This window comes from Oncorhynchus gorbuscha, linkage group LG01, assembly GCF_021184085.1.
Source record: "Oncorhynchus gorbuscha isolate QuinsamMale2020 ecotype Even-year linkage group LG01, OgorEven_v1.0, whole genome shotgun sequence".
Taxonomy (NCBI): domain Eukaryota; kingdom Metazoa; phylum Chordata; class Actinopteri; order Salmoniformes; family Salmonidae; genus Oncorhynchus; species Oncorhynchus gorbuscha.
This window is the reverse complement of record NC_060173.1, coordinates 115,120,349-115,147,662: the sequence shown is the minus strand read 5'-3', so window position 1 is coordinate 115,147,662 and position 27,314 is coordinate 115,120,349. Positions and strand designations below refer to the sequence as shown.

The following is a 27,314-nucleotide window of genomic DNA, read 5'->3' as shown; positions in this document are numbered from 1 at the left end:
TGGCAAGACAACATAACTGACTCGGTTTTCGCTTTTCACCCACAATGACATACACACTGATATAATAACAGTTAGCCTAGATGATATAGTCTGTGTGTTTTAGCCATGGCAAATAATAGTTGTCTATAGCACACACAGCACAGATGCAGTAAAGAGATCAATTGAACTGACCAAAACATTGGAAATGCCATGGCAACGACACTCACACCCCCCCATCCCTTAAAAATACATTTAAAGCCTTTACTTAAAGCCTACATTTAAGCTGTTCTTTAAATGTGTATTTGACACTATTTGGGGTAAACATCAGAGTGTAATTATTGTATGGATGTCAACCCCGACACATGTTAATGTCATCGTCACTAATCAACTTATATTTCAAAATGGCTTCAAGTACCACCACTGATTTCTATATGGCTAGCTATGCTACCAGCTGATACGAACAGAAGTTAGCGTTTAGCAGATATTTTTTATGAGCTGAAAATAACTAATGTCTAAATATTAGTCAGCGAAAACAGCGAAATAGATCTAAATTCAGGTTTTTTTAGTAACCACATTGTGGGCCTGTTAGAACACAAAAAAAATCATAACAAATATGACGAATATCCATATTGTAAAATCAGAATTTTTGAATGTGCTCCAATGGAGACCTTGCTCTTCCCTCACGGTACGTTGACCTCTTTAACACATGTAAAGTACAGCTCTCAAAAATATTTTAGCTCAATGATGGGAAAAGCATTCAGACCCCATCACTTTGTAGCAAATGTATATAATTTAAAAAATTATTTAAATAAAAACAGAAATATCACATTTACATAAGTATTCAAACCCTTTACTCAGTAGTTTGTTTGATGCATCCTTGGGCAGCGATTACAGCCTCCAGTCTTCTTGGGCATGAGGCTACAAGCTTGGCACACCTGTATTTGTGGGAGTTTCTCCCATTCTTCTCTGCAGATCCTCTCAAGCTCTAACAGGTTGGATGGGGAGTGTCGCTGCACAGCTATTTTCAGGTCTCTCCAGAGATGTTAGATCGGGTTCAAGTCCGGGCTCTGGCTGTGCCACTCAAGGACATTCAGAGACTTGTCCCGAAGCCACTCCTGCGCTGTCTTAGCTGAGTGCTTAAGGTTGTTGTCCTGTTGGAAGGTGAACCTTCACTCCAGGCTGAGGTCCTTGGCGCTCGAGAGCAGTTTTTCATCAAGGATCTCTCTACTTTGCTCCGTTCATCTTTCCCCCCATCCTGACTAGTCTCCCAGTCCAGTCCCTGCCACAGAAAAACATCCCCACAGCATGACGCTGCCACCACCATGCTTCACTGTAGAGATGGTGCCAGGTTTCCTCCAGATGTGACGCTTGGCATTTCGGCCCAAGAGTTAAATCTTGTTTCTCATGGTCTGAGAGTCTTTAGATGCCAAGCGGGCTGTCATGTGCATTCTACTGAGGAGTGGCTTCCATCTGGCCACTCTATCATAAAGGCCTGATTGGTGGAGTGCTGCAGAGATGGTTGTCCTTCTGGAAGGTTCTCCCATTTCCACAGAGGAACTCTGGAGCTCTGTCAAGGTAATTATCGGGTTCTTGGACACCTCCCTGACCAAGGCCCTTCTCCCCCGATTGATCAGTTTGGCTGGGTGGCCAGCTCTAGGAAGAGTCTTTGTGGTTCCAAAATTCTTCCATTTAAAATTCTTCCATCTTCCACTGTGTTCTTTGGGTCCTTCAATGCTGGTACCCTTCCCCAGATCTGTGTCTGAACACAATCCTGTCTCGAAGCTCTACGGACAATTCCCTCGACCTCAAGGCTTGGTTTTTGCTCTGACATGCAGTGTCAACTGTGGGACCTTATATAGACAGACGTGTGCCTTTCCAAATCATGTCCAATCAATTGAATTTGCCACAGGTGGACTCCGGTCAAGTTATAAAAACAAGTATGATCATTGGGGTATTGAGCATAGATTGAAGATTTTTTTGTTGTACTTAAACCATTTTAGAATAACACACAACAAAATGTGGAAAAAGTGAAGGGGTCTGAATACTTTCAATGAATGCACTGTAAATAAAGGTTAATCTCTCGTTGGCAGACTACGTAGAATCTTGGGTTAACCAAGATGAAATGAAAGCTAAGTAATTGTTGTATACAAAATTCTGTTTGTATATATGAGCTCATAATACTTACGTAGCCCAGAGCTTTGTCTCCCCTGGGTACCCCGGTAATGTAATCTGTACAACAGAAGAGAAATAACAGAAATAATGTTAAAAATGTTATAATGAGATCACAATTGAACTGTTTATAGAATGAGATCACCATTGAACTGTTCTATATAGAATGTTAAAACTAGATCACCATTGAACTGTTCTATATAGAATGTTAAAACTAGATCACCATTGAACTGTTCTATATAGAATGTTAAAACTAGATCACCATTGAACTGTTCTATATAGAATGTTAAAACTAGATCACCATTGAACTGTTCTATATAGAATGTTAGAATGAGATCACCATTGAACTGTTCTATATAGAATGTTAAAACTAGATCACCATTGAACTGTTCTATATAGAATGTTAAAACTAGGATCACCATTGAACTGTTCTATATAGAATGTTAAAACTAGATCACCATTGAACTGTTCTATATAGAATGTTAAAACTAGATCACCATTGAACTGTTCTATATAGAATGTTAAAACTAGATCACCATTGAACTGTTCTATATAGAATGTTAAAACTAGATCACCATTGAACTGTTCTATATAGAATGTTAGAATGAGATCACCATTGAACTGTTCTATATAGAATGTTAGAATGAGATCACCATTGAACTGTTCTATATAGAATGTTAGATTGAGATCACCATTGAACTGTTCTATATAGAATGTTAGAATGAGATCACCATTGAACTGTTCTATATAGAATGTTAAAACTAGATCACCATCGAACTGTTCTATATAGAATGTTAAAACTAGATCACCATTGAACTGTTCTATATAGAATGTTAAAACTAGATCACCATTGAACTGTTCTATATAGAATGTTAAAACTAGATCACCATTGAACTGTTCTATATAGAATGTTAAAACTAGATCACCATTGAACTGTTCTATATAGAATGTTAAAACTAGATCACCATTGAACTGTTCTATATAGAATGTTAGATTGAGATCACCATTGAACTGTTCTATATAGAATGTTAGAATGAGATCACCATTGAACTGTTCTATATAGAATGTTAGAATGAGATCACCATTGAACTGTTCTATATAGAATGTTAAAACTAGATCACCATCGAACTGTTCTATATAGAATGTTAAAACTAGATCACCATTGAACTGTTCTATATAGAATGTTAAAACTAGATCAATTGAACTGTTCTATATAGAATGTTAAAACTAGATCATTGAACTGTTCTATATAGAATGTTAAAACTAGATCACCATTGAACTGTTCTATATAGAATGTTAAAACTAGATCACCATTGAACTGTTCTATATAGAATGTTAGATTGAGATCACCATTGAACTGTTCTATATAGAATGTTAGAATGAGATCACCATTGAACTGTTCTATATAGAATGTTAAAACTAGATCACCATTGAACTGTTCTATATAGAATGTTAAAACTAGATCACCATTGAACTGTTCTATATAGAATGTTAAAACTAGATCACCATTGAACTGTTATATATAGAATGTTAAAACTAGATCACCATTGAACTGTTCTATATAGAATGTTAAAACTAGATCACCATTGAACTGTTCTATATAGAATGTTAAAACTAGATCACCATTGAACTGTTCTATATAGAATGTTAAAACTAGATCACCATTGAACTGTTCTATATAGAATGTTAAAACTAGGATCACCATTGAACTGTTCTATATAGAATGTTAAAACTAGATCACCATTGAACTGTTCTATATAGAATGTTAGATTGAGATCACCATTGAACTGTTCTATATAGAATGTTAGAATGAGATCACCATTGAACTGTTCTATATAGAATGTTAAAACTAGGATCACCATTGAACTGTTCTATATAGAATGTTAAAACTAGATCACCATTGAACTGTTCTATATAGAATGTTAAAACTAGGATCACCATTGAACTGTTCTATATAGAATGTTAAAACTAGATCACCATTGAACTGTTCTATATAGAATGTTAAAACTAGGATCACCATTGAACTGTTCCATTCTGGAACATTAATGATCAAGCACAGAACTAAGACATTCCACAACACATTACTGTACCAAACCCAGAGATTACAGTATGGAGCATCCCACTTTTACAAAGAGACAAAATAACATGAGTAGGTGAAAGGCCATGTATACGCAGTACTAAACAGAGGAAGGAGTGTAGATGGAGACAGAAGAGACGTCAGTAGATGGGAACAGTTTGATGGCCTAAACTTACCATCTTCTCCATCAGCATTGAAGTCACCGACAGTCACAGAATAACCTGGAAGTAAACATCAAATCAATACCAAATAAGCCAGGGGATATGGTACCAGAGTAGAGAACCGTTGCCGTACTAAATTCTACAACAACAGACCATGCACAGTTTAACAACATTGCTAAGTCCTCTGCCACAAAACCCTAAGAGCTCATTAAATTCTTCAACAATAGTTATGAGCCTCTCACAGAGCCAAAACAAGAGCTTCAACACCACTTGAGAACATGCTAATCAAAGTAAGCAAACGTATATTTAACCAGAAAATGAATATGTCCCACATGGCACTCTATCACCCTACGGTCCCTGGTCAACAGTAGAGCACTGTAGAGGAAATAGGGGGCCGATTGGGACTCAGGACAACAGTACTTACCTAAATAGCTGTCATCGTACTGAGCGCTGGCAGACTTAGTGGTCAGCTGGTTACTGTAAGGAGTGTAGTATTGTCTATTGAACCTGGTGATGATCTCAGAGATATCATCACTTATCAGCTGACCTGTGGAAATAACATACAGCATCATACATATCACCTTATGTTATTAATAACATAGAGTCCTACATATTACCTTATGTTATTAATAACATACAGCGTCCTACATATCACCTTATGTTATTAATAACATAGTGTCCTACATATTACCTTATGTTATTAATAACATACAGCATTGTACATATCACCTTATGTTATCAATAACATATTCTACTCCTTAATGACAAAAGGTTAGTGAAAAAGCCGGGTCAGGGGGTGTCAGAGGGTTTGTGTAGCCCAATTAGTTTTGGTCTAAATTGTGCTTCTGCTTACATTTTTCACAAAAAAAAATGATTCAAGGTTCACAGAATGCGAGAATCTAATATAAACTGAGTGTTAAAAACATTAGGAACACCTTCTACTATCGAGTTGCAGACTGGCATGGCACCCATACAAATGTTGACCGTTTTTTAAATTCCACCCCTCCCTAATCAAATTCACTCAGTGCCAACCCAGCATAGCAGCAGCCAATGAGACGCACCGTTACGAACAACTTTGACAGATTTAAAAAAGGGGCTGTATTTGCTCCTTTGACTCACAACAGGATGTTGCAATGAGCAGCACACCCAAAGAAAAACAACATCTCAACATGTTCCCTGGGTCACAGAATCTGTCACAGAATTAAGAGACCAATTCAAGGGAGAGAGAATGTTTTTGTAATGTTACACGGTTCCCATGTTCTCAGAGTACAAGATATTGTCCTAGACGCATTTCGTGGGACTGTTGCTAGAACATTCCTGTGTCCAGTTACCTGAGGCTTTGGAGAAAATTCCATCAATGTCCCACCAAACATACAGAGAACATGGCTGCTTTGTTCTCAGAACATAAAATATTAATCTTATAGACACATTGCTAGAACATTCCTGAGTCCAGTTGTCAGGACGTCACCTGAAGGTCCCAGAGGAAACATCTTGTTACTGTTGCCCAGCCCATCAAGGCTCTGATTGGTGAACCACTGTTACTGTTGCCCAGCCCATCAAGGCTCTGATTGGTGAACCACTGTTACTGTTGCCCAGCTCATCAAGGCTCTGATTGGTGAACCACTGTTACTGTTGCCCAGCCCATCAAGGCTCTGATTGGTGAACCACTGTTACTGTTGCCCAGCCCATCAAGGCTCTGATTGGTGAACCACTGTTACTGTTGCCCAGCTCATCAAGGCTCTGATTGGTGAACCACTGTTACTGTTGCCCAGCTCATCAAGGCTCTGATTGGTGAACCACTGTTACTGTTGCCCAGCCCATCAAGGCTCTGATTGGTGAACCACTGTTACTGTTGCCCAGCCCATCAAGGCTCTGATTGGTGAACCACTGTTACTGTTGCCCAGCCCATCAAGGCTCTGATTGGTGAACCACTGTTACTGTTGCCCAGCCCATCAAGGCTCTGATTGGTGAACCACTGTTACTGTTGTACCGGCCAATCAAGGCTCTGATTGGTCAACCACTGTTACTGTTGCCCAGCCCATCAAGGCTCTGATTGGTGAACCACTGTTACTGTTGCCCAGCCCATCAAGGCTCTGATTGGTGAACCACTGTTACTGTTGCCCAGCCCATCAAGGCTCCGATTGGTCAATCACAGTTACTGTTGCCCAGCCCATCAAGGCTCTGATTGGTGAACCACTGTTACTGTTGCCCAGCCCATCAAGGCTCTGATTGGTCAACCACTGTTAACTGTTGCCCAGCCCATCAAGGCCCTGATTGGTTGGTGAACATCTTAGTTCACGGCATTCAGATCTTCCTGCTATGTCGACATGTCCATCTCAGTTATCAGTTCGTTAGAATATTTCAGATCTTGGGACTATGAAGCATTGTTTCATTTTTTTGAGTTATAGACATCAGCCTTGTACTGTTGTTCAGTGTTCTCTCCCTGGTGTTTTGCGGGTACTATTTAATGAAGCTGCCAGCCTTGTACTGTTGTTCAGTGTTCTCTCCCTGGTGTTTTGCGGGGTACTATTTAATGAAGCTGCCAGCCTTGTACTGTTGTTCAGTGTTCTCTCCCTGGTGTTTTGCAGGGTACTATTTAATGAAGCTGCCAGCCTTGTACTGTTGTTCAGTGTTCTCTCCCTGGTGTTTTGCGGGGTACTATTTAATGAAGCTGCCAGCCTTGTACTGTTGTTCAGTGTTCTCTCCCTGGTGTTTTGCGGGGTACTATTTAATGAAGCTGCCAGTTGAGAACTTGTGAGGCGTCTGTTTCTCAAACTAGACACTCTAATGTACTTGTCCTCTTGCTCAGGTGTGCACCGGGGCCTCCCACTCCTCTTTCTATTCTGGTTAGAGCCAGTTTGCGCTGTTCTGTGAAGGGAGTAGTACACAGTGTTGTACCAGATCTTCAGTTTCTTGGCAATTTCTCACATGGAATAGCCGTCATTTCTCAGAACAAGAATAGACTGATGGGTTTCAGACGAAAGTTATTTGTTTCTGGCCATTTTGAGCCTGTAATCAATACTTGCGTACTATTGCTTGTACAGATGAACGTGGTACCTTCAGGCATTTGGAAATTGCTCCCAAGGATGAAACAGACTTGTGGAGGTCTACAATTTTTGGCTGATTTCTTTTGATTTTCCCATGATGTCAAGCAAAGAGGCACTGAGTTTGAAGGTAGGTCTTGAAATACATCCACAGGTACACCTGCAATTGACTCAAATGATGTCAATTAGCCTATCAGAAGCTTCTAAAGTAATGACACCATTTTCTGGAATTTTCCAAGCTGTTTAAAAGCACAGTCAACGTAGTGTATGTAAACTTCTGACCCACTGGAATTGTGATACAGTGAATTATAAGTGAAATAATCTGTCTGTAAACAATTTTTTGAAACATTATGTGTCATGCACCAAGTAGATGTCCTAACCGACTTACCAAACTACAGGTGGTTAACAAGACATTTTTGGAGTGGTTGAAAAACGAGTTTTAATTACTTCAACCTAAGTGTATGGAAATTTCCGACTTAGAATATATATATTTACATATGTACATACAGTTTGACTTCAACTGTACCTCTATCGTCTTTCTGAAATCAACACCACATACTGTTATACCACATTGAACCAGATACTGTTATACCACATTGAACCAGATACTGTTATACCACGTTGAACCACATACTGTTATATACCATGTTGAACCACACACTGTTATACCATGTTGAACCACATACTGTTATACCACATTGAACCACATACTGTTATACCATGTTGAACCACATACTGTTATACCATGTTGAACCACACACTGTTATACCATATTGAACCACACACTGTTATACCATGTTGAACCACATACTGTTATACCATGTTGAACCACACACTGTTATACCATGTTGAACCAACACGTGTCTGATTAGGAATCACATCAGCTCTCGTCATCGCATTTATATCTGGAACATTCCTAATTCGATGCCGAAACATGGCCCAGGCTATCCCATCGTTGCTGGACAACGCCTCTTATCTGTGACTGTATTCATGATGCAGCACTTCCTCTTATCTGTGACTGTATTCATGATGCAGCACTTCCTCTTATCTGTGACTGTATTCATGATGCAGCACTTCCTCTTATCTGTGACTGTATTCATGATGCAGCACTTCCTCTTATCTGTGACTGTATTCATGATGCAGCACTTCCTCTTATCTGTGACTGTATTCATGATGCAGCACTTCCTCTTATCTGTGACTGTATTCATGATGCAGCACTTCCTCTTATCTGTGACTGTATTCATGATGCAGCACTTCCTCTTATCTGTGACTGTATTCATGATGCAGCACTTCCTCTTATCTGTGACTGTATTCATGATGCAGCACTTCCTCTTATCTGTGACTGTATTCATGATGCAGCACTTCCTCTTATCTGTGACTGTATTCATGATGCAGCACTTCCTCTTATCTGTGACTGTATTCATGATGCAGCACTTCCTCTTATCTGTGACTGTATTCATGATGCAGCACTTCCTCTTATCTGTGACTGTATTCATGATGCAGCACTTCCTCTTATCTGTGACTGTATTCATGATGCACCACTTCCTCTTATCTGTGACTGTATTCATGATGCACCACTTCCTCTTATCTGTGACTGTATTCATGATGCAGCACTTCCTCTTATCTGTGACTGTATTCATGATGCAGCACTTCCTCTTATCTGTGACTGTATTCATGATGCAGCACTTCCTCTTATCTGTGACTGTATTCATGATGCAGCACTTCCTCTTATCTGTGACTGTATTCATGATGCAGCACTCCCTCTTATCTGTGACTGTATTCATGATGCACCACTTCCTCTTATCTGTGACTGTATTCATGATGCACCACTTCCTCTTATCTGTGACTGTATTCATGATGCAGCATTTCCTCTTATCTGTGACTGTATTCATGATGCACCACTTCCTCTTATCTGTGACTGTATTCATGATGCAGCACTTCCTCTTATCTGTGACTGTATTCATGATGCAGCACTTCCTCTTATCTGTGACTGTATTCATGATGCAGCACTTCCTCTTATCTGTGACTGTATTCATGATGCAGCACTTCCTCTTATCTGTGACTGTATTCATGATGCAGCACTCCCTCTTATCTGTGACTGTATTCATGATGCACCACTTCCTCTTATCTGTGACTGTATTCATGATGCACCACTTCCTCTTATCTGTGACTGTATTCATGATGCAGCACTTCCTCTTATCTGTGACTGTATTCATGATGCACCACTCCCTCTTATTTGTGACTGTATTCATGATGCAGCACTTCCTCTTATCTGTGACTGTATTCATGATGCAGCACTTCCTCTTATCTGTGACTGTATTCATGATGCAGCACTTCCTCTTATCTGTGACTGTATTCATGATGCAGCATTTCCTCTTATCTGTGACTGTATTCATGATGCACCACTTCCTCTTATCTGTGACCGTATTCATGATGCACCACTTCCTCTTATCTGTGACTGTATTCATGATGCAGCACTTCCTCTTATCTGTGACTGTATTCATGATGCAGCACTTACTCTTATCTGTGACTGTATTCATGATGCAGCACTTACTCTTATCTGTGACTGTATTCATGATGCAGCACTTCCTCTTATCTGTGACTGTATTCATGATGCAGCACTTCCTCTTATCTGTGACTGTATTCATGATGCACCACTTCCTCTTATCTGTGACTGTATTCATGATCCTCTTATCTGTGACTGTATTCATGATGCACCACTTCCTCTTATCTGTGACTGTATTCATGATGCAGCACTTCCTCTTATCTGTGACTGTATTCATGATGCAGCACTCCCTCTTATCTGTGACTGTATTCATGATGCAGCACTTCCTCTTATCTGTGACTGTATTCATGATGCACCACTTCCTCTTATCTGTGACTGTATTCATGATGCAGCACTTCCTCTTATCTGTGACTGTATTCATGATGCACCACTTCCTCTTATCTGTGACTGTATTCATGATGCAGCACTTCCTCTTATCTGTGACTGTATTCATGATGCAGCACTTCCTCTTATCTGTGACTGTATTCATGATGCAGCACTTCCTCTTATCTGTGACTGTATTCATGATGCAGCACTTCCTCTTATCTGTGACTGTATTCATGATGCAGCATTTCCTCTTATCTGTGACTGTATTCATGATGCACCACTTCCTCTTATCTGTGACCGTATTCATGATGCACCACTTCCTCTTATCTGTGACTGTATTCATGATGCAGCACTTCCTCTTATCTGTGACTGTATTCATGATGCAGCACTTCCTCTTATCTGTGACTGTATTCATGATGCAGCACTTCCTCTTATCTGTGACTGTATTCATGATGCAGCACTTCCTCTTATCTGTGACTGTATTCATGATGCAGCATTTCCTCTTATCTGTGACTGTATTCATGATGCAGCACTTCCTCTTATCTGTGACCGTATTCATGATGCACCACTTCCTCTTATCTGTGACTGTATTCATGATGCAGCACTTCCTCTTATCTGTGACTGTATTCATGATGCAGCACTTCCTCTTATCTGTGACTGTATTCATGATGCAGCACTTCCTCTTATCTGTGACTGTATTCATGATGCAGCACTTCCTCTTATCTGTGACTGTATTCATGATGCAGCACTTCCTCTTATCTGTGACCGTATTCATGATGCAGCACTTCCTCTTATCTGTGACTGTATTCATGATGCAGCACTTCCTCTTATCTGTGACCGTATTCATGATGCAGCACTTCCTCTTATCTGTGACTGTATTCATGATACAACACCTCCCCTTATCTGTGACTGTATTCATGATGCAGCACTTCCTCTTATCTGTGACCGTATTCATGATGCAGCACTTCCTCTTATCTGTGACTGTATTCATGATACAACACCTCCCCTTATCTGTGACCGTATTCATGATGCAGCACTTCCTCTTATCTGTGACTGTATTCATGATACAACACCTCCCCTTATCTGTGACTGTATTCATGATGCAACACCTCCCCTTATCTGTGACTGTATTCATGATGCAACACTTCCTCAACCATATATGTATGTTTGGTGGGACATTGATAGAATATTCTCCTAACCCTCAGAAAACTGGACACGTGAACGTTCTTGTAACGTTCCCATGAAACGTGTCTGGGACATTTAATATCTTAAGTTCTGAGAACATAGCAACCACATTCTTGCTAAGTTATATTTGACATTAAGGGAATGGTCTCTGGGAAACATTCCTTGCACATCACAGGAACATTCCTATGAGACTCTAAAGGGAATGTTCTCTAAAGTTGTGGGAACGTTTGTTGTTAGCTGGGCAGTCACTCCTGCAAGCCAGTGTCATGATCTCACAGACTACTGCTCACTTGTCAGCCTAAGAGCTGCATTGACCACAGCTATATTTATTTAGGCAGTCAAAGCATTACTGCATTGACAACAGCCACAGTTAGGCAGTCAAAGTATTACTGCATTAACAGCTACAGTTAGGCAGTCACAGTATTACTGCATTGACAACAGCCACAGTTAGGCAGTCAAAGTATTACTGCATTGACAACAGCTACAGTTAGGCAGTCAAAGTATTACTGCATTAACAGCTACAGTTAGGCAGTCACAGTATTACTGCATTGACAACAGCCACAGTTAGGCAGTCAAAGCATCACCACAAATTCCCTGAATCACTACATGCCTCATCTCAGAGAAGAGCCACACAGAGCACAGCGTGTCTGATAATACCCTGGAATAACAGACCTGCTCAGTAAATATATAGAATTACACATCACTTACCTTGCCAGTAGAAACTACCAGGGCCTCCAACAACCACCCTGTTATTCTGTTGGAGAGAGAGAGAGAGCGCAAGAGAAAGAGAGAGAGAGAGAGAGAGAGAAAAAAAGAACAAATCGAAAAAGATTAAAATAAAGAAAAACAAATATAAAAAGGAAGGAAGAAAGAAAGAAAGAAAAATAAGTTTATGATGTTATTCTGAAAGAAGAAACCAAGACAATAAGATCTGAAATGGAATCCAAACATCGGAGAACAAAACTTTATAAAATTGTTTTTAAGTTATTTATTTATTGTATGGAACACTGCAAAGTACGCACCTTGACAAAGAGGACACACAAAACACAATACTCACCTTGGCAAAGAGGACACACAAAACACAATACGCACCTTGGCAAAGAGGACACAAAACACAATACGCACCTTGGCAAAGAGGCAAAGAGGACACAAAACACAATACGCACCTTGACAAAGAGGACACAAAACACAATACGCACCTTGGCAAAGAGGCAAAGAGGACACAAAACACAATACGCACCTTGACAAAGAGGAAACACAATACGCACCTTGGCAAAGAGACAAAGAGGACACAAAACACACTACGCACCTTGACAAAGAGGACACACAATACGCACCTTGGCAAAGAGACAAAGAGGACACAAAACACAATACGCACCTTGGCAAAGAGACAAAGAGGACACAAAACACAATACGCACCTTGACAAAGAGGAAACACAAAACACAATACGCCCCTTGACAAAGAGGACACAAAACACAATACGCACCTTGGCAAAGAGGCAAAGAGGACACAAAACACAATACGCACCTTGACAAAGAGGACACACAATACTCACCTTGGCAAAGAGACAAAGAGGACACAAAACACAATACGCACCTTGGCAAAGAGACAAAGAGGACACAAAACACAATACGCACCTTGACAAAGAGGAAACACAAAACACAATACGCACCTTGACAAAGTCAATACTGAATCCAGCCTGACAGAAGCCTTGTCCCTCTGGAGAGTTGGCTTCTGTTCAGAGTAACACAAACACAGAAGGATTGAATCATCTCTCAATGGTAAACCAGGTGGGGGTATCTCAATCTGCAGTTATTGATATAAACAGATATAGAGCCAGTTTCCCAGATCTAATCCCAGACTACAATCCACTTTTTAATGAAGAATCTCTAGGCTTTAAATTGCTGGATCGAGAAAAAACAAACAATTTTCTCAGTCACTTACTAGATCGACAAGGAGAGTACTCCACAACTTCTTGTCCTTTCTTCAGGAAACAGGTTCCAACAGGCTCTCTCTCTGACACACTGTACGTGCTCCACTGGTAGAGAGGAGCACAGGCCTGAGAGAGAGAGACACAACACCTCATGAGTACAGTCAACGACAGCAAGGCCACGCAACAGTCACAGAGACTCGATAGAGAAAATGGGTCTTCTCTCCTTCCAGACTGTTCGCTAGCTGGCGCACGCAAGATTTGGTTCTGGATTCCAAGATAAGGACATGACACTCACCAGGATGTGTTCATAAATTTTAAATACAATAATATACAAACAATACAAAAACAACAATTGTGTGTGTGTTAGAGCAGCGTTTCCCAAACTCGGTCCTGCCATAGAATTTAATTATAATTTCTCTACCATAAGCTGGCTCCAACGTCATTTTAGAGAAATTGAAAGTTAACCAACCGGCCTCACAACCACAAACACCACGCCAGCCCAGGACCTCCACATCCAGCTTCATCACCTGAGGGATCGTCTAAGACCAGCCACCCGGACAGCGGAAGAAACTGAGGAATATTTCTGTCTGTAATAAAGCCCTTTTGTGGAGAAAAACCACTACAACACCACTCCAGCCGACAGTTGGCATGGTGATCTTAAGCTTGTGTGAGGCTGCTCGGCCATGGAAACCCATTTCATGAAGCCCCTGACTAACAGTTCTTAGTAATTTCGGTAGTGAGTGTTACAACTGAGGACAGATGATTTTTACACGCTTCAGCACTCCTGGTCCCGTTCTGTGAACTTCTGTGGCTTACCACTTCGCGACTGAGCCGTTGTTGCTCCTAGACGCTTCCACTTCACATTAACAGCACTTACAGTTGACCGGGGCAGCTCTAGCAGGGCAGAAATTTGATGAACTGACTTGTTGGAAAGGTGGCATCCTATGACGGTGCCACGTTGAAAGTCACTGAGCTCTTCAGTATGGCCATTCTACTGCCAAGGTTTGTCTATTGCATGGCTGTGTGCTCAATTGCATACACAAGTTAGCAACGAGTCTGGCTGAAATACCCAAATCCACGAATTTGAAGAGGTGTTTACATACTGTACTTTTGTATGTGTGTGTGTGTGTTGGGTTGAAGCTACGGACCCTGATGCTTGGCTCTCTCATTCATCCCGGGCTTTTGGGAGGGAAGGTGGACAATGAGCCTGTTGTAGAGGATGTAAGCAATGTTCTCTGGCAGCTCGATAGCTGGGATAAGTTCTTTCCGCCACTGCCACACAGCTTCAGAGAAATCCTTGTTGAGGAAGATGTTGGTTCCTGTCAAATTCTTGGCTCTCTCCAGAACAGCCATCTTGTCCTTAAACCTCAGGAAGTTGACTACTATCGGCTTGGGTCTGTCACCTGGACTAGTGACGGGTTTTCCAGACCTGTGGGCACGCTCCACCTGAATCTATCTCTGCAGTTTTTCAGTGATCACTTTTCTTACTTTCTCTTCATACTCTGTCCAGTTCTCATGAGATGGTATTCCTCCTGGATCGTCCCCCTAGATCCGGGTTTCCCTCACCTTGGGTCACGTTTTAGCCCCCTAGGACTACACAGCTGATTCAAAATAACCAACTCATCATCGTGCTATGATGATTTGAAATCAGCTGTGTAGTGCTAGGGGGCACAAAACTAAAACGTGCACCCAGGAGGGGCCCCAGGAAACCTGGATCGAGATAGTCTGTTTTCCCAGTCATTTGTAATAATGATTCACAGAAAGTACTGATGTCATCTCACATGGACTTCTAGTTTGTTTCCCCATCGCCACGTCTCCCTTGGAGAACTGCAAACTGCTATTAAGGTCTTGGACCTTAATCAATCAGTATTTGGACGAATCTCTTGAAAATATGTTCCTGTTGTTGTAACAACTGCTAGTAAAACCATTTTAGCGTTTTAAAAGATCCTTCACCTGTGATAGAGAAACACTGTCCTCGCCATAACTCCCACCTTTGGATTGGGATGCCAGGGTATCAGTGTAGGCTGATGCTGATACTCCACGCATTTCCAGGTAAGGGGCAGGTCGCAGGGCAGATTTAAACATCAATAAACAGCAGGGATTTAGACAATCTGCGGTTCCAGCCACAAGGGATAACCGCACCGCGGGCTGTGTTCAAGCTGTCAAGGAAAACTTGCTAGTTTGATAGCTAGGTAACAGCTACGCTAGCTGCTACGCCAAGCAGCTCTTAAAACGTTTTGTTAGCAAGATCCCTGGATAGATTTCCACGTCGCAGGATCCAAATTCAGAAAGGTTTCAATATAACTCTTTTTCAGAGACTTTCAGAACAACAAAACGGGCATCATTCAACACGTCATCGAACCATGGAGATAAGGACATGAGGTCCCTTTCTTCCCCCCCCCCCCTATTGTGTTATTGACTGTACTCTTGTTTATTCCATGTGTAACTCTGTGTTGTTGTTTGTGTCGCACTGCTTTGCTTTATCTTGGTCCAGGTCGCAGTTGTAAATGAGAACTTGTTCTCAACTGGCCTACCTGGTTAAATAAAGGTGAAATAAAAATAAAAAATGTTTTAAAAATGACACTCACCAGGATGTGTTCACCATGTGCCCGTACCGTGGCTCCAAACCACTGGTTGGACTTAAATTCCATCTGGAGCCCCTCGTTATTCTTACGATCATCTGTGAGGGAGAAATCATTGTGGTTTTAATGAAGAAACACCATCACTTTAAAGGGTTTCTGCATGAAATAACCTCTACTCTGTGTTGTTTTCATTACGGCACACCAAACAAAAAATATATATTTTTTAAATGTGCCCCCGTTAAACAAGCATTTATTCTTGTCAAGTCAAGGTACTCCTTTCCCTGTTTCAGTCCCTTTTCTTCCATTTGCTGCCTAATGAACATGACCCAGTGTAGGCTGAAAAGCCAACGTATCTCCACCTCCTGTCAAAAGGACCAGCAACATGTACAACCGATAAAGTAAGAGAATGTTATTCAACATTCTGTCTTGTAGAGACTATTGTCTTTTTTTTACAGCTACTTCGTTCGGAATGATAATAATGGATTTACCATGGTAACCAATAAAGGAATAAAGGTGGAATCACATGACACAGGTTCCGACGCCTGCCACATGGGGCTACAGTCCATTATGGAATACAAAGGAAGACCCAACCATGATCTGCCCAACGATGCCTGGTAGAGACCAGACCAACTCAATACATTTTATCCATGTTTCAACAAGAAACAACACAGAACCATGCATGATGGCCCCTGCTGACCTAGAGGACTGGGTGATCTCGCTATCCGAGGCCGAACTCAGTAAGGTTTTTAATCAGGTCAACACTCGTAAAAGCCTCATGGCCGGACGGTATTTCAGGGTGTGTTTTCAGAGCATGCTCAGAACAGCTGGCAGATTTATACACTGTCATTTCCAACCTCTCCTTGTCCCAGTCTGTAATCCACACATCTCAAGATGACCACCATCATTCCTGTTCCTAAGAACTCTGAGGCTTCATGCCACAATGACTACCACCCTGTGTCATTCACATCTGTAATCATGAAGTGCTTTGAGAGGCTGGTTATGGCACACATCAACTCCAGCATCCCAGACACCCTCGAGACCCACTCTAATTTGAATACCGCCCCAACAGATTCATAGATGACGCAATCTCAATTGCACTCAACACTGCCCTCGCCCACCTAGATAATAGGAGTGCTGTTCATTGACTACAGCTCAGCGTTCAACACCATTGTCCCCTCCAAGATTGTCACCAAGCTTAGGACTCTGGATCTGAACATCTCCCTCTGCTACTGGATCCTGGACTTCCTGACGGGCCACCCCCAGGTGGTGAGGGGTAGGCAAAGAGCTGATGGTGGACAATAGGAAACGGTGGGCGAGCACACCCACATCCACAGGGCTGTAGTGGAGCTTCAAGTTCCTCGGTGTCCAAATCACTAAAGGCTTAAAATGGTCCAAACACAGACACACAGCCGAAAAGAAGGTACGACACTGCCTCTTCCCCCTCAGGAGGTAGAAAAGGTTTGGCATGGGCCCTGAAATCCTGAAAAGGTTCTACAGCTGTACCTTTGAAAGCATATTGACTGCCGCACGGCAAGGGGTACCGGTGCATCAAGTCTGACACCAACAGGCTCTTGAACAGCTTCTATCCCCCAAGCAATACGACTGATAAAATAACTAACAAAATAGGACCTTGTATTTTTATTGACCTTTTATTTCAGTATTTTGAACTGTCTATGTACACACACACATCTACCTCCATCACTCCAGTATCCCTGCACATTGTTAATATGGTACTGACCCTGTATATAGTCACCTTACCCCCTATACATATCTACCTCCTACTGACCCTGTATATAGTCACCTTCCCCCAGTACATATCTACCTCCTACTGACCCTGTATATAGTCACCTTCCCCCTATACATATGTCCCTCCATCACTCCAGTCTCCCTGTCACCTTCCCCCTATACATATGTCCCTCCATCACTCCAGTCTCCCTGTCACCTTCCCCCTATACATATCTACCTCCATCACTCCAGTCTCCCTGTCACCTTCCCCCTATACATATCTACCTCCATCACTCCAGTATCCCTGTCTCATTCCCCCTATACATAGCTACCTCCATAACTCCAGTCTCCCTGTCTCATTCCCCCTATACACATCTACCTCCATCACTCCAGTATCCATGTACATTGTTAATATGGTACTGACCCTGTACATAGTATACTTAGTGTATTTCATATTTCTTATTCTTATTTTTCATGTTTTTTCTTCTAGTAATATATTGATATGCAAGAAAGGCATTTCACTGTACATGTCTATGTGACAGTAAAAGTTTAAACAGTCTGACGTTTAGGCAAGACACCGACAGACCACAGCCGAATGGACAGGTTGATGGTTTCCTGAAGGGAGCAGCAGTTTTAAATCAGAGCCTGGAGATTAAACTATATTTTCCCAAGAGGAAATGACTCACAACCAACACCCGTTAATACCCCCCCTTGTCTAGCCAATGCAATCTCTGACACACGTTACTCAATGAGGAAGGACATACATGAGGCAATGTTTTCCCTAGTGTGGTAGAGTTGTTTGTGTTTCCACTTGCCACTGCAGAAACACATTCAGAAAATATTCAGACCCTTTGGCATTTCTTTCTCCGACAAAAAAAAAAAGTACATTACAACCTTATTCTAAAATGTATTAAATAAAAATGTTTTCCTCAATCTAGACACAATACTCCATCATGATGAAGCAAAAAACAGGTTTTTAGAAATGTTTGCTCATTTATTAGAAATAATAAAACAGAAATACTTTATTTACATAAGTATTCAGACTCTTTGCTATGAGACTCAAAATTGTGGTCAGGTACATCCTGTTTCCGACACATTGGTGCGGCTGGCTTCTGGGTTAAGCGAGCAGTGTGTGAAGAAGCAGTGCGGCTTGGCGGGGTCGTGTTTTGGAAGACGCGTGGCTCTCGACCTTCGACCTCTCCCGAATCCGTACGGGAGTTGCAGCGATGGGACAAGACTGTACTACCAAATGGATATCACAGAATTTAGGAGAAAAAGGGGTAAAAAATATATATAATTATAACATTTTTGGGGTGTTATGTCATTGGCTACCCTTTCAGATAGGAAGAGATAGTGAACATCAATACTTCCCAGTCTGATATTTACATGAAAGCACCAGGTTTTGTTCTCTGCGTCCCAGCACCGCCTGGTCACTAGCCCCAAGCACCGCCTGGCCACTGGCCCCAAGCACCGCCTGGTCACTGGCCCCAAGCACCGCCTGGTCACTGGCCCCAAGCACCGCCTGGTCACTGGCCCCAAGCACCGCCTGGTCACTGGCCCCAAGCACCGCCTGGTCACTGGCCCCAAGCACCGCCTGGTCATTGGCCCCAAGCACCACCTGGTCACTGTCCCCAAGCACCACTGGTCACTGGCCAGATATTTCTATCTACACTATGACACTTGAATTATATTTAATTGACACGTGTTGTTAGCGTGTTAACCGTGTTGTTAACCTGTCTGCTCTTAGCAGACACTGTTGTATTGTGGTTTACTTTCAGACACCAGATGGTTTATTTATTGGGGGAAAAAAGCTTGGTTTCTTCATCTCAATACAAAGTGTTTCAATGCATTCTATTTGAAGTCACGTGCTGACAACGCACCCAGAGCTGTCTGACAACGCACCCAGAGCTGTCTGACAACGCACCCAGAGCTGTCTGACAACGCACTCAGAGCTGTCTGACAACGCACCCAGAGCTGTGTGACAACGCACCCAGAGCTGTGTGACAACGCACCCAGAGCTGTGTGACAACGCACCCAGAGCTGTGTGACAACGCACCCAGAGCTGTGTGACAACGCACCCAGAGCTGTGTGACAACGCACCCGAAGAGCTGTGTGACAACGCACCCGAAGAGCTGTGTGACAACGCACCCGAAGAGCTGTGTGACAACGCACCCGAAGAGCTGTGTGACAACGCACCCGAAGAGCTGTGTGACAACGCACCCGAAGAGCTGTGTGTCAGACTTTACAGGCTGGCTTCTACTGGTGGTGTAGTTCAAATCTAAATGAATTCACACAGACATCATAGAATCAACTTTCATTTTATTAACAAGATTAAAAATCTACATTTTAGTACAAAGTACTTTGGTTCACAGTGAAGAACTGCATCCATCATGGTGAGCAGTGGAAAACAAAGGCCTGTTCTGATTAGCTGGCCTTGGGCTGAGTTGTCCTCTCCTAACCATGTCTTCCTGCCATGGCACACGTCCAGGGGGGAGAGGAAGAAGGTCCCTGGGCTTATTTCTTGTTTTGCTTGCAAGCTGTGTCACCCTGGCACGAGAGTCTCCCTGGCTCTTGGAGATGATTGTCCCCTGCCACAAACCCTCCTCCACTCTCCAGGTTGGTAGCTGCCAGACGGGACGGCAGTGTTAGCAAAAGCGGGAGGCATGTAAATCTGCGTTTGGTTCATGAACTTCATCCGTGGAGGACTGGTAGTTGTGGAGGGCCACACAGGTCAACGTCATTAAGCCTCTTTAGCAGTGGTACACACGATTGGCCGAATAAGAATCCTCATCCTTGCAGTCATGGTGCTCAATGCATTTTCTATGACTCCCTGACAACAAGAGTGGCGGTAGTTGTAGGTACGCCCAGCTTCCTGTGAATGAGAGGTGACAAGATTAATATATGTCAGATATAAAATATAAACATATTTTTAGTCAAATAATTTTCTACCCCATAATGACATCACAATACCCCATAATGACATCACAATACCCCATAATGACATCACAATACCCCATAATGACATCACAATAAATTTACATTTACATTCAAGTCATTTAGCAGACGCTCTTATCCAGAGTGACTTACCATAATGACATCACAATACCCCATAATGACATCACAATACCCCATAATGACATCACAATACCCCATAATGACAAAGTGAAAACATGTTTGTTGAAATGTTTGCAAATTTATTGAAAACGAGATACAGAAACATCTAAGTCTCTAAGGGTGATTACTGTTGTGAATCTTACTGGGTAAGTCTCTAAGGGTGATTACTGTTGTGAATCTTACTGGGTAAGTCTAAGGGTGATTACTGTTGTGATTCTTACTGGGTAAGTCTCTAAGAGTGATTACAGCTGTGAATCTTACTGGGTAAGTCTAAGGGTGATTACTGTTGTGAATCTTACTGGGTAAGTCTCTAAGGGTGATTACTGTTGTGAATCTTACTGGGTAAGTCTCTAAGGGTGATTACTGTTGTGAATCTTACTGGGTAAGTCTAAGGGTGATTACTGTTGTGATTCTTACTGGGTAAGTCTCTAAGAGTGATTACAGCTGTGAATCTTACTGGGTAAGTCTAAGGGTGATTACAGCTGTGAATCTTACTGGGTAAGTCTCTAAGGGTGATTACTGTTGTGAATCTTACTGGGCAAGTCTCTAAGAGTGATTACAGCTGTGAATCTTACTGGGTAAGTCTAAGGGTGATTACAGCTGTGAATCTTACTGGGTAAGTCTCTAAGGGTGATTACTGTTGTGATTCTTACTGGGTAAGTCTCTAAGGGTGATTACTGTTGTGAATCTTACTGGGTAAGTCTCTAAGGGTGATTACTGTTGTGAATCTTACTGGGTAAGTCTCTAAGGGTGATTACAGCTGTGAATCTTACTGGGTAAGTCTAAGAGATTTCCTCACCTGGATTGTGCAACATTTTCCCATTATTATTTTCCAAATGCTTCAAGCTCTGTCAAATTGGTTATTGATTATTGCTAGAGAACCATTTTCAGGTCTCGCCATAGATTTTCAAGTAGATTTATGTCAAAACTGTAACTTTGACATTACGGGGTATTGTGTGTAGATCAGTGACGCAATCTCAATTTAAATCAGGCTGTAAAAGTCAAGGGGTGTGAATAATTTATGAAGGCACTGTGGATGTGTATGCAGTATCAAGGGAAATTAGAAACAGGGGAAGTTCAACCGATTCCAACATTGTATTATCAACGTACCTGGATAAGGGTGCATCCGGATTTGATGTCAGGGGAAAACTGCATCTCTCAGGACAACATGGACTTGGTGTTGTGGTACCTGGCAGGACAGCTGGAGGCGGAAAAATCTAGAATCTTCTGCAGCAGTTGAACCAAAATAACTCTTAAAAACAGTCCACCAGCACCCTCTAGACCGTATGCCCTTATATCCATCCTCCGTATCTTGCCTATTATATATCTGCTAAATGACTTAAATGTAATATATGTTTTGCTAGGTAAAGCATATCTAGTAGGGAAATATCTAAATCGGGATGGGGGGTTTATGACTAACTAAATCGGGGTGGGGGGTTATGACTAACTAAATCAGATGGGGGTTATGACTAACTAAATCAGATGGGGGTTATGACTAACTAAATCAGATGGGGGTTATGACTAACTAAATCAGATGGGGGGTTATGACTAACTAAATCAGATGGGGGGTTATGACTAACTAAATCAGATGGGGGTTATGACTAACTAAATCAGATGGGGGGGTTATGACTAACTAAATCAGATGGGGGGTTATGACTAACTAAATCAGATGGGGGTTATGACTAACTAAATCAGATGGGGGGTTATGACTAACTAAATCAGATGGGGGGTTATGACTAACTAAATCAGATGGGGGGTTATGACTAACTAAATCAGATGGGGGTTATGACTAACTAAATCAGATGGGGGGTTATGACTAACTAAATCAGATGGGGGGTTATGACTAACTAAATCAGATGGGGGGTTATGACTAACTAAATCAGATGGGGGGTTATGACTAACTAAATCAGATGGGGGGTTATGACTAACTAAATCAGATGGGGGGTTATGACTAACTAAATCAGATGGGGGGGTTATGACATTCTTGTGTATTTTAGATTTTCACAGTATTTTAGTTTGTATTTCAGTCTTGTTTAAAAAAAAAATTTTGTTCACAAAGAGGATCCGATTAAAAAAAACATCCCAGTTTTTTTCTTTCTTCAAAATTTCACAATATGATTCAGTCATTATATGCTGCAAAACGCATCATGATACTGTGAAACATCTGCCGCCTCTACATGGGCGAGGCAAGCGAGACGATGGTTAACCGAGTCTATAACGTTGGTCTTAATATGTTGATGTGGAAATGATCCATCTCTATCGCAGAACACAAATCACCTGATATGACAAAACCAATGTAAAAGCCCGTCGAAATATTCTGTCAGCTGCAATGTTGCACATTTGCTGGTAACGAAATACCATTGGTGCTTGTTCAGGCAGAGTTGGAGTGGTTTCCTGCCTGGTGCCTACAGGGCTAATGATGTGGAGGGTGATCTCAGACCTAGGAACGTGCTGAGACACCAGGGAGAGAAGAAAACACCTGGTTGTTGCAACAAGTTGAACCTTCCATAGTCTCACATCACAGACTATTACTAAAAATGGGAACTGAACACCAAATCAAGTAGACCAGATTTGGCTGCGAGTGCAGAGATTATAGTTAGTGTATAAGCCTAAACGGTTAAGGACAATAACATGGTGAAGGAGCCTATGAATACATTGTTTCATGATAATCACAGTCTTTATAAATTAGATATTGTTTCATGATAATCACAGCCTTTAAAACATAGATATTGTTTCATGATAATCACAGCCTTTAAAACAGATATTGTTTCATGATAATCACAGTCTTTAAAACATAGATATTGTTTCATGATAATCACAGCCTTTAAAACATAGATATTGTTTCATGATAATCACAGCCTTTAAAACATAGATATTGTTTCATGATAATCACAGCCTTTAAAACATAGATATTGTTTCATGATAATCACAGCCTTTAAAACATAGATATTGTTTCATGATAATCACAGCCTTTAAAACATAGATATTGTTTCATGATAATCACAGTCTTTAAAACATAGATATTGTTTCATGATAATCACAGTCTTTAAAACATAGATATTGTTTCATGATAATCACAGCCTTTAAAACAGACATTGTTTCATGATAATCACAGCCTATATAAATTAGATATCGTTTCATGATAATCACAGCCTTTATAAATTAGACATTGTTTCATGATAATCACAGTCTTTAAATCGTAGATATTGTTTCATGATACTAGAAATAAAGTCCATTCCATAGTGGCACGCAGGATTAAATTACTTGGTGATTGTACAGGGAATGATTACGCCTACTGATTCAGTTCAACTTTTAATTTCAAATAACTTTAGAGAATGGAATGTGGTATTCATTGTTATACTACATTGGAACCAAATGCATTGTGTGAAGGTATGTGCAGACAGAATGAGAGAGAGTTGCATTCTGACATATTTGGGAGGATACTAACCTTCAGAACATACCATCTAGCCAACCACAAAGCTCTGTTCTTGTGTAACCCTGAGTAGAGAAACAGTCTTCGGAGCAACAACTAACCCTCCTGGCTAGCCCTACAGCAAAACACATAGGAACAACTAACCCTCCTGGCTAGTCCAATAACAAAACACATAGGAACAACTAACCCTCCTGGCTAGTCCAATAACAAAACACATAGGAACAACTAACCCTCCTGGCTAGTCCAATAACAAAACACATAGGAACAACTACTAACCCTCCTGGCTAGTCCAATAACAAAACACATAGGAACAACTACTAACACTCCTGGCTAGTCCAATAACAAAACACATAGGAACAACTACTAACCCTCCTGGCTAGTCCAATAACAAAACACATAGGAACAACTACTAACCCTCCTGGCTAGTCCAATAACAAAACACATAGGAACAACTACTAACCCTCCTGGCTAGTCCAATAACAAAACACATAGGAACAACTACTAACCCTCCTGGCTAGTCCAATAACAAAACACATAGGAACAACTACTAACCCTCCTGGCTAGTCCAATAACAAAACACATAGGAACAACTAACCCTCCTGGCTAGTCCAATAACAAAACACATAGGAACAACTAACCCTCCTGGCCTAAATCAAAACTCCTCAATGTTATGTACTAAAGCAACAGTCTTAAGAACAACAGCCCAGCTCCTCCTTAACCTTGACTCACACAACAGTCCCAACACCCCCACACCTCTTCTACACAACAGTCCCAACACCCCCACACTTCTTCTACACAACAGTCCCAACATCCCCACACCTCTTCTACACAACAGTCCCAACACCCCCACACCTCTTCTACACAACAGTCCCAACATCCCCACCCCTTCTACAGCTCTGACTACACCTGGTCAAACATCACATCCACCCATGGGCCATCTAACAAGTATAGTTATGAGACTCTAGTCTGCTGGAAATCTGTCAGTTTAGTCTGTCTAAATCATTGGGAGTGATTTATTTTTATTTTATCGAACCCTTATTTTACCAGTTAAGTTGACTGAGAACATATTCTCATTTACAGCAACGACCTGGGGAATAGTTACAGGGGAGAGGAGGGGGGGGGATGAATGAGCCAATTGTAAACTGGGGATTATTAGGTGACCGTGATGGTTTGAGGGACAGCTTGGGAATTTAGCCAGGACACCGGGGAACACCCCTACTCTTACAATAAGTACCTTGGGATCTTTAGTGACCACAGAGAGTCAGGATAGCCTCAGAGAAAAGCCAGCAGTGGGATGTAGGGTGGGTATGCAGCTGTAATTAGAGACTGCTTTCAATTTGTTTAGACTTTACTTGTTCTGTTTTTTTTTAGGTTTGCCTGTCCACCATGAGTAGACTGACAGAGATGGGAAAACAAGGACTGACTGGGACATTTCAAGAAATAACAGAGAGCCAGAGGAAGACTTCCAGACCACGTGGTAAGACAGCTAGTTCGGTAATGGCCATGTGGGAGAAAACCCCCCTGAGCACACACTAACTAATTACAGTAATTTCCCCCCTAGCCCGAGGCCGCCCGGACAAAAACGCTAATCTAGACCACTGACTGAGGCAGCCTCCCCTCACAGTCTGCAGAGACACTCACCTAGACCCCTGACTGAGGCAGCCTCCCCACAGTCTGCAGAAACACCCATTGTGGCCATGTCGTCACTTACCGTATAATTATGAGGCCAGGTCACTAAGGCACTGACTGGCAAACCATCAGAAATGGCAGCAACGGTAGGAATAATATGGGGGGGGGGACATTACATGGAAATATATTTGCATGTAGCTTTGAACCTGTTTCCAAGTCACACAGACTAGTGTGGGTCAGACGAGTGTGGTACAGACTCCCCCAACAGACTAGTGTGGGTCAGACTCCCCCAACAGACTAGTGTGGGTCAGACGAGTGTGGGTCAGACTCCCCCAACAGACTAGTGTGGGTCAGACTCCCCCAACAGACTAGTGTGGTACAGACTAGTGTGGTTCAGACTCCCCCAACAGACTAGTGTGGGTCAGACGAGTGTGGGTCAGACTCCCCCAACAGACTAGTGTGGGTCAGACTCCCCCAACAGACTAGTGTGGTACAGACTCCCCCAACAGACTAGTGTGGGTCAGTCAACAGACTAGTGTGGGTCAGACTCCCCCAACAGACTAGTGTGGGTCAGACTCCCCCAACAGACTAGTGTGGGTCAGACTCCCCCAACAGACTAGTGTGGGTCAGACTCCCCCAACAGACTAGTGTGGTACAGACTCCCCCAACAGACTAGTGTGGGTCAGACTCCTCCAACAGACTAGTGTGGTTCAGACTCCCCCAACAGACTAGTGTGGGTCAGACTAGTGTGGTACAGACTCCCCCAACAGACTAGTGTGGGTCAGACGAGTGTGGTACAGACTCCCCCAACAGACTAGTGTGGGTCAGACTCCCCCGACAGACTAGTGTGGGTCAGACTCCCCCGACAGACTAGTGTGGGTCAGACTCCCCCGACAGACTAGTGTGGGTCAGACTCCCCCGACAGACTAGTGTGGGTCAGACTCCCCCAACAGACTAGTGTGGGTCAGACTCCCCCAACAGACTAGTGTGGGTCAGACTCCCCCAACAGACTAGTGTGGGTCAGACTCCCCCAACAGACTAGTGTGGGTCAGACTTCCCCAACAGACTAGTGTGGTACAGACTCCCCCAACAGACTAGTGTGGGTCAGACTCCTCCAACAGACTAGTGTGGTTCAGACTCCCCCAACAGACTAGTGTGGGTCAGACGAGTGTGGTACAGACTCCCCCAACAGACTAGTGTGGTACAGACTCCCCCAACAGACTAGTGTGGGTCAGACGAGTGTGGTACAGACTCCCCCAACAGACTAGTGTGGGTCAGACTCCCGCGACAGACTAGTGTGGGTCAGACTCCCCCGACAGACTAGTGTGGGTCAGACTCCCCCGACAGACTAGTGTGGGTCAGACTCCCCCGACAGACTAGTGTGGGTCAGACTCCCCCGACAGACTAGTG

General features: G+C 42.3%; 1 protein-coding gene and 1 long non-coding RNA gene across 4 annotated transcripts in view; both read right to left on the bottom strand.

Annotated features, from left to right (window-relative positions):
* Positions 1-27,314, bottom strand: part of LOC124031914 (integrin alpha-V-like) — a 60,548-nt gene that overhangs the window by 28,309 nt on the left and 4,925 nt on the right. For all 3 annotated transcript variants that reach the window (XR_006838189.1, XR_006838193.1, XM_046343760.1), the window contains exons 3-9: positions 16,010-16,101; positions 13,433-13,547; positions 13,161-13,222; positions 12,196-12,241; positions 4,811-4,933; positions 4,402-4,446; positions 2,165-2,208 (exon numbers count right to left, since the gene is read on the bottom strand). Coding sequence is in view for 1 of the 3 variants with exons in the window: in XM_046343760.1 (XP_046199716.1) it covers positions 2,165-2,208; positions 4,402-4,446; positions 4,811-4,933; positions 12,196-12,241; positions 13,161-13,222; positions 13,433-13,547; positions 16,010-16,101 (527 nt within the window). In the remaining 2 variants the exon portion in view is untranslated. The remainder of the gene's footprint in view (positions 1-2,164; positions 2,209-4,401; positions 4,447-4,810; positions 4,934-12,195; positions 12,242-13,160; positions 13,223-13,432; positions 13,548-16,009; positions 16,102-27,314) is intronic.
* On the bottom strand, positions 20,031-22,153 carry LOC124032007. Its single transcript, XR_006838197.1, has 2 exons — positions 21,953-22,153; positions 20,031-20,600 (listed from the first exon to the last, which is right to left on the bottom strand). It is a non-coding gene; the product is annotated as an uncharacterized LOC124032007 (long non-coding RNA).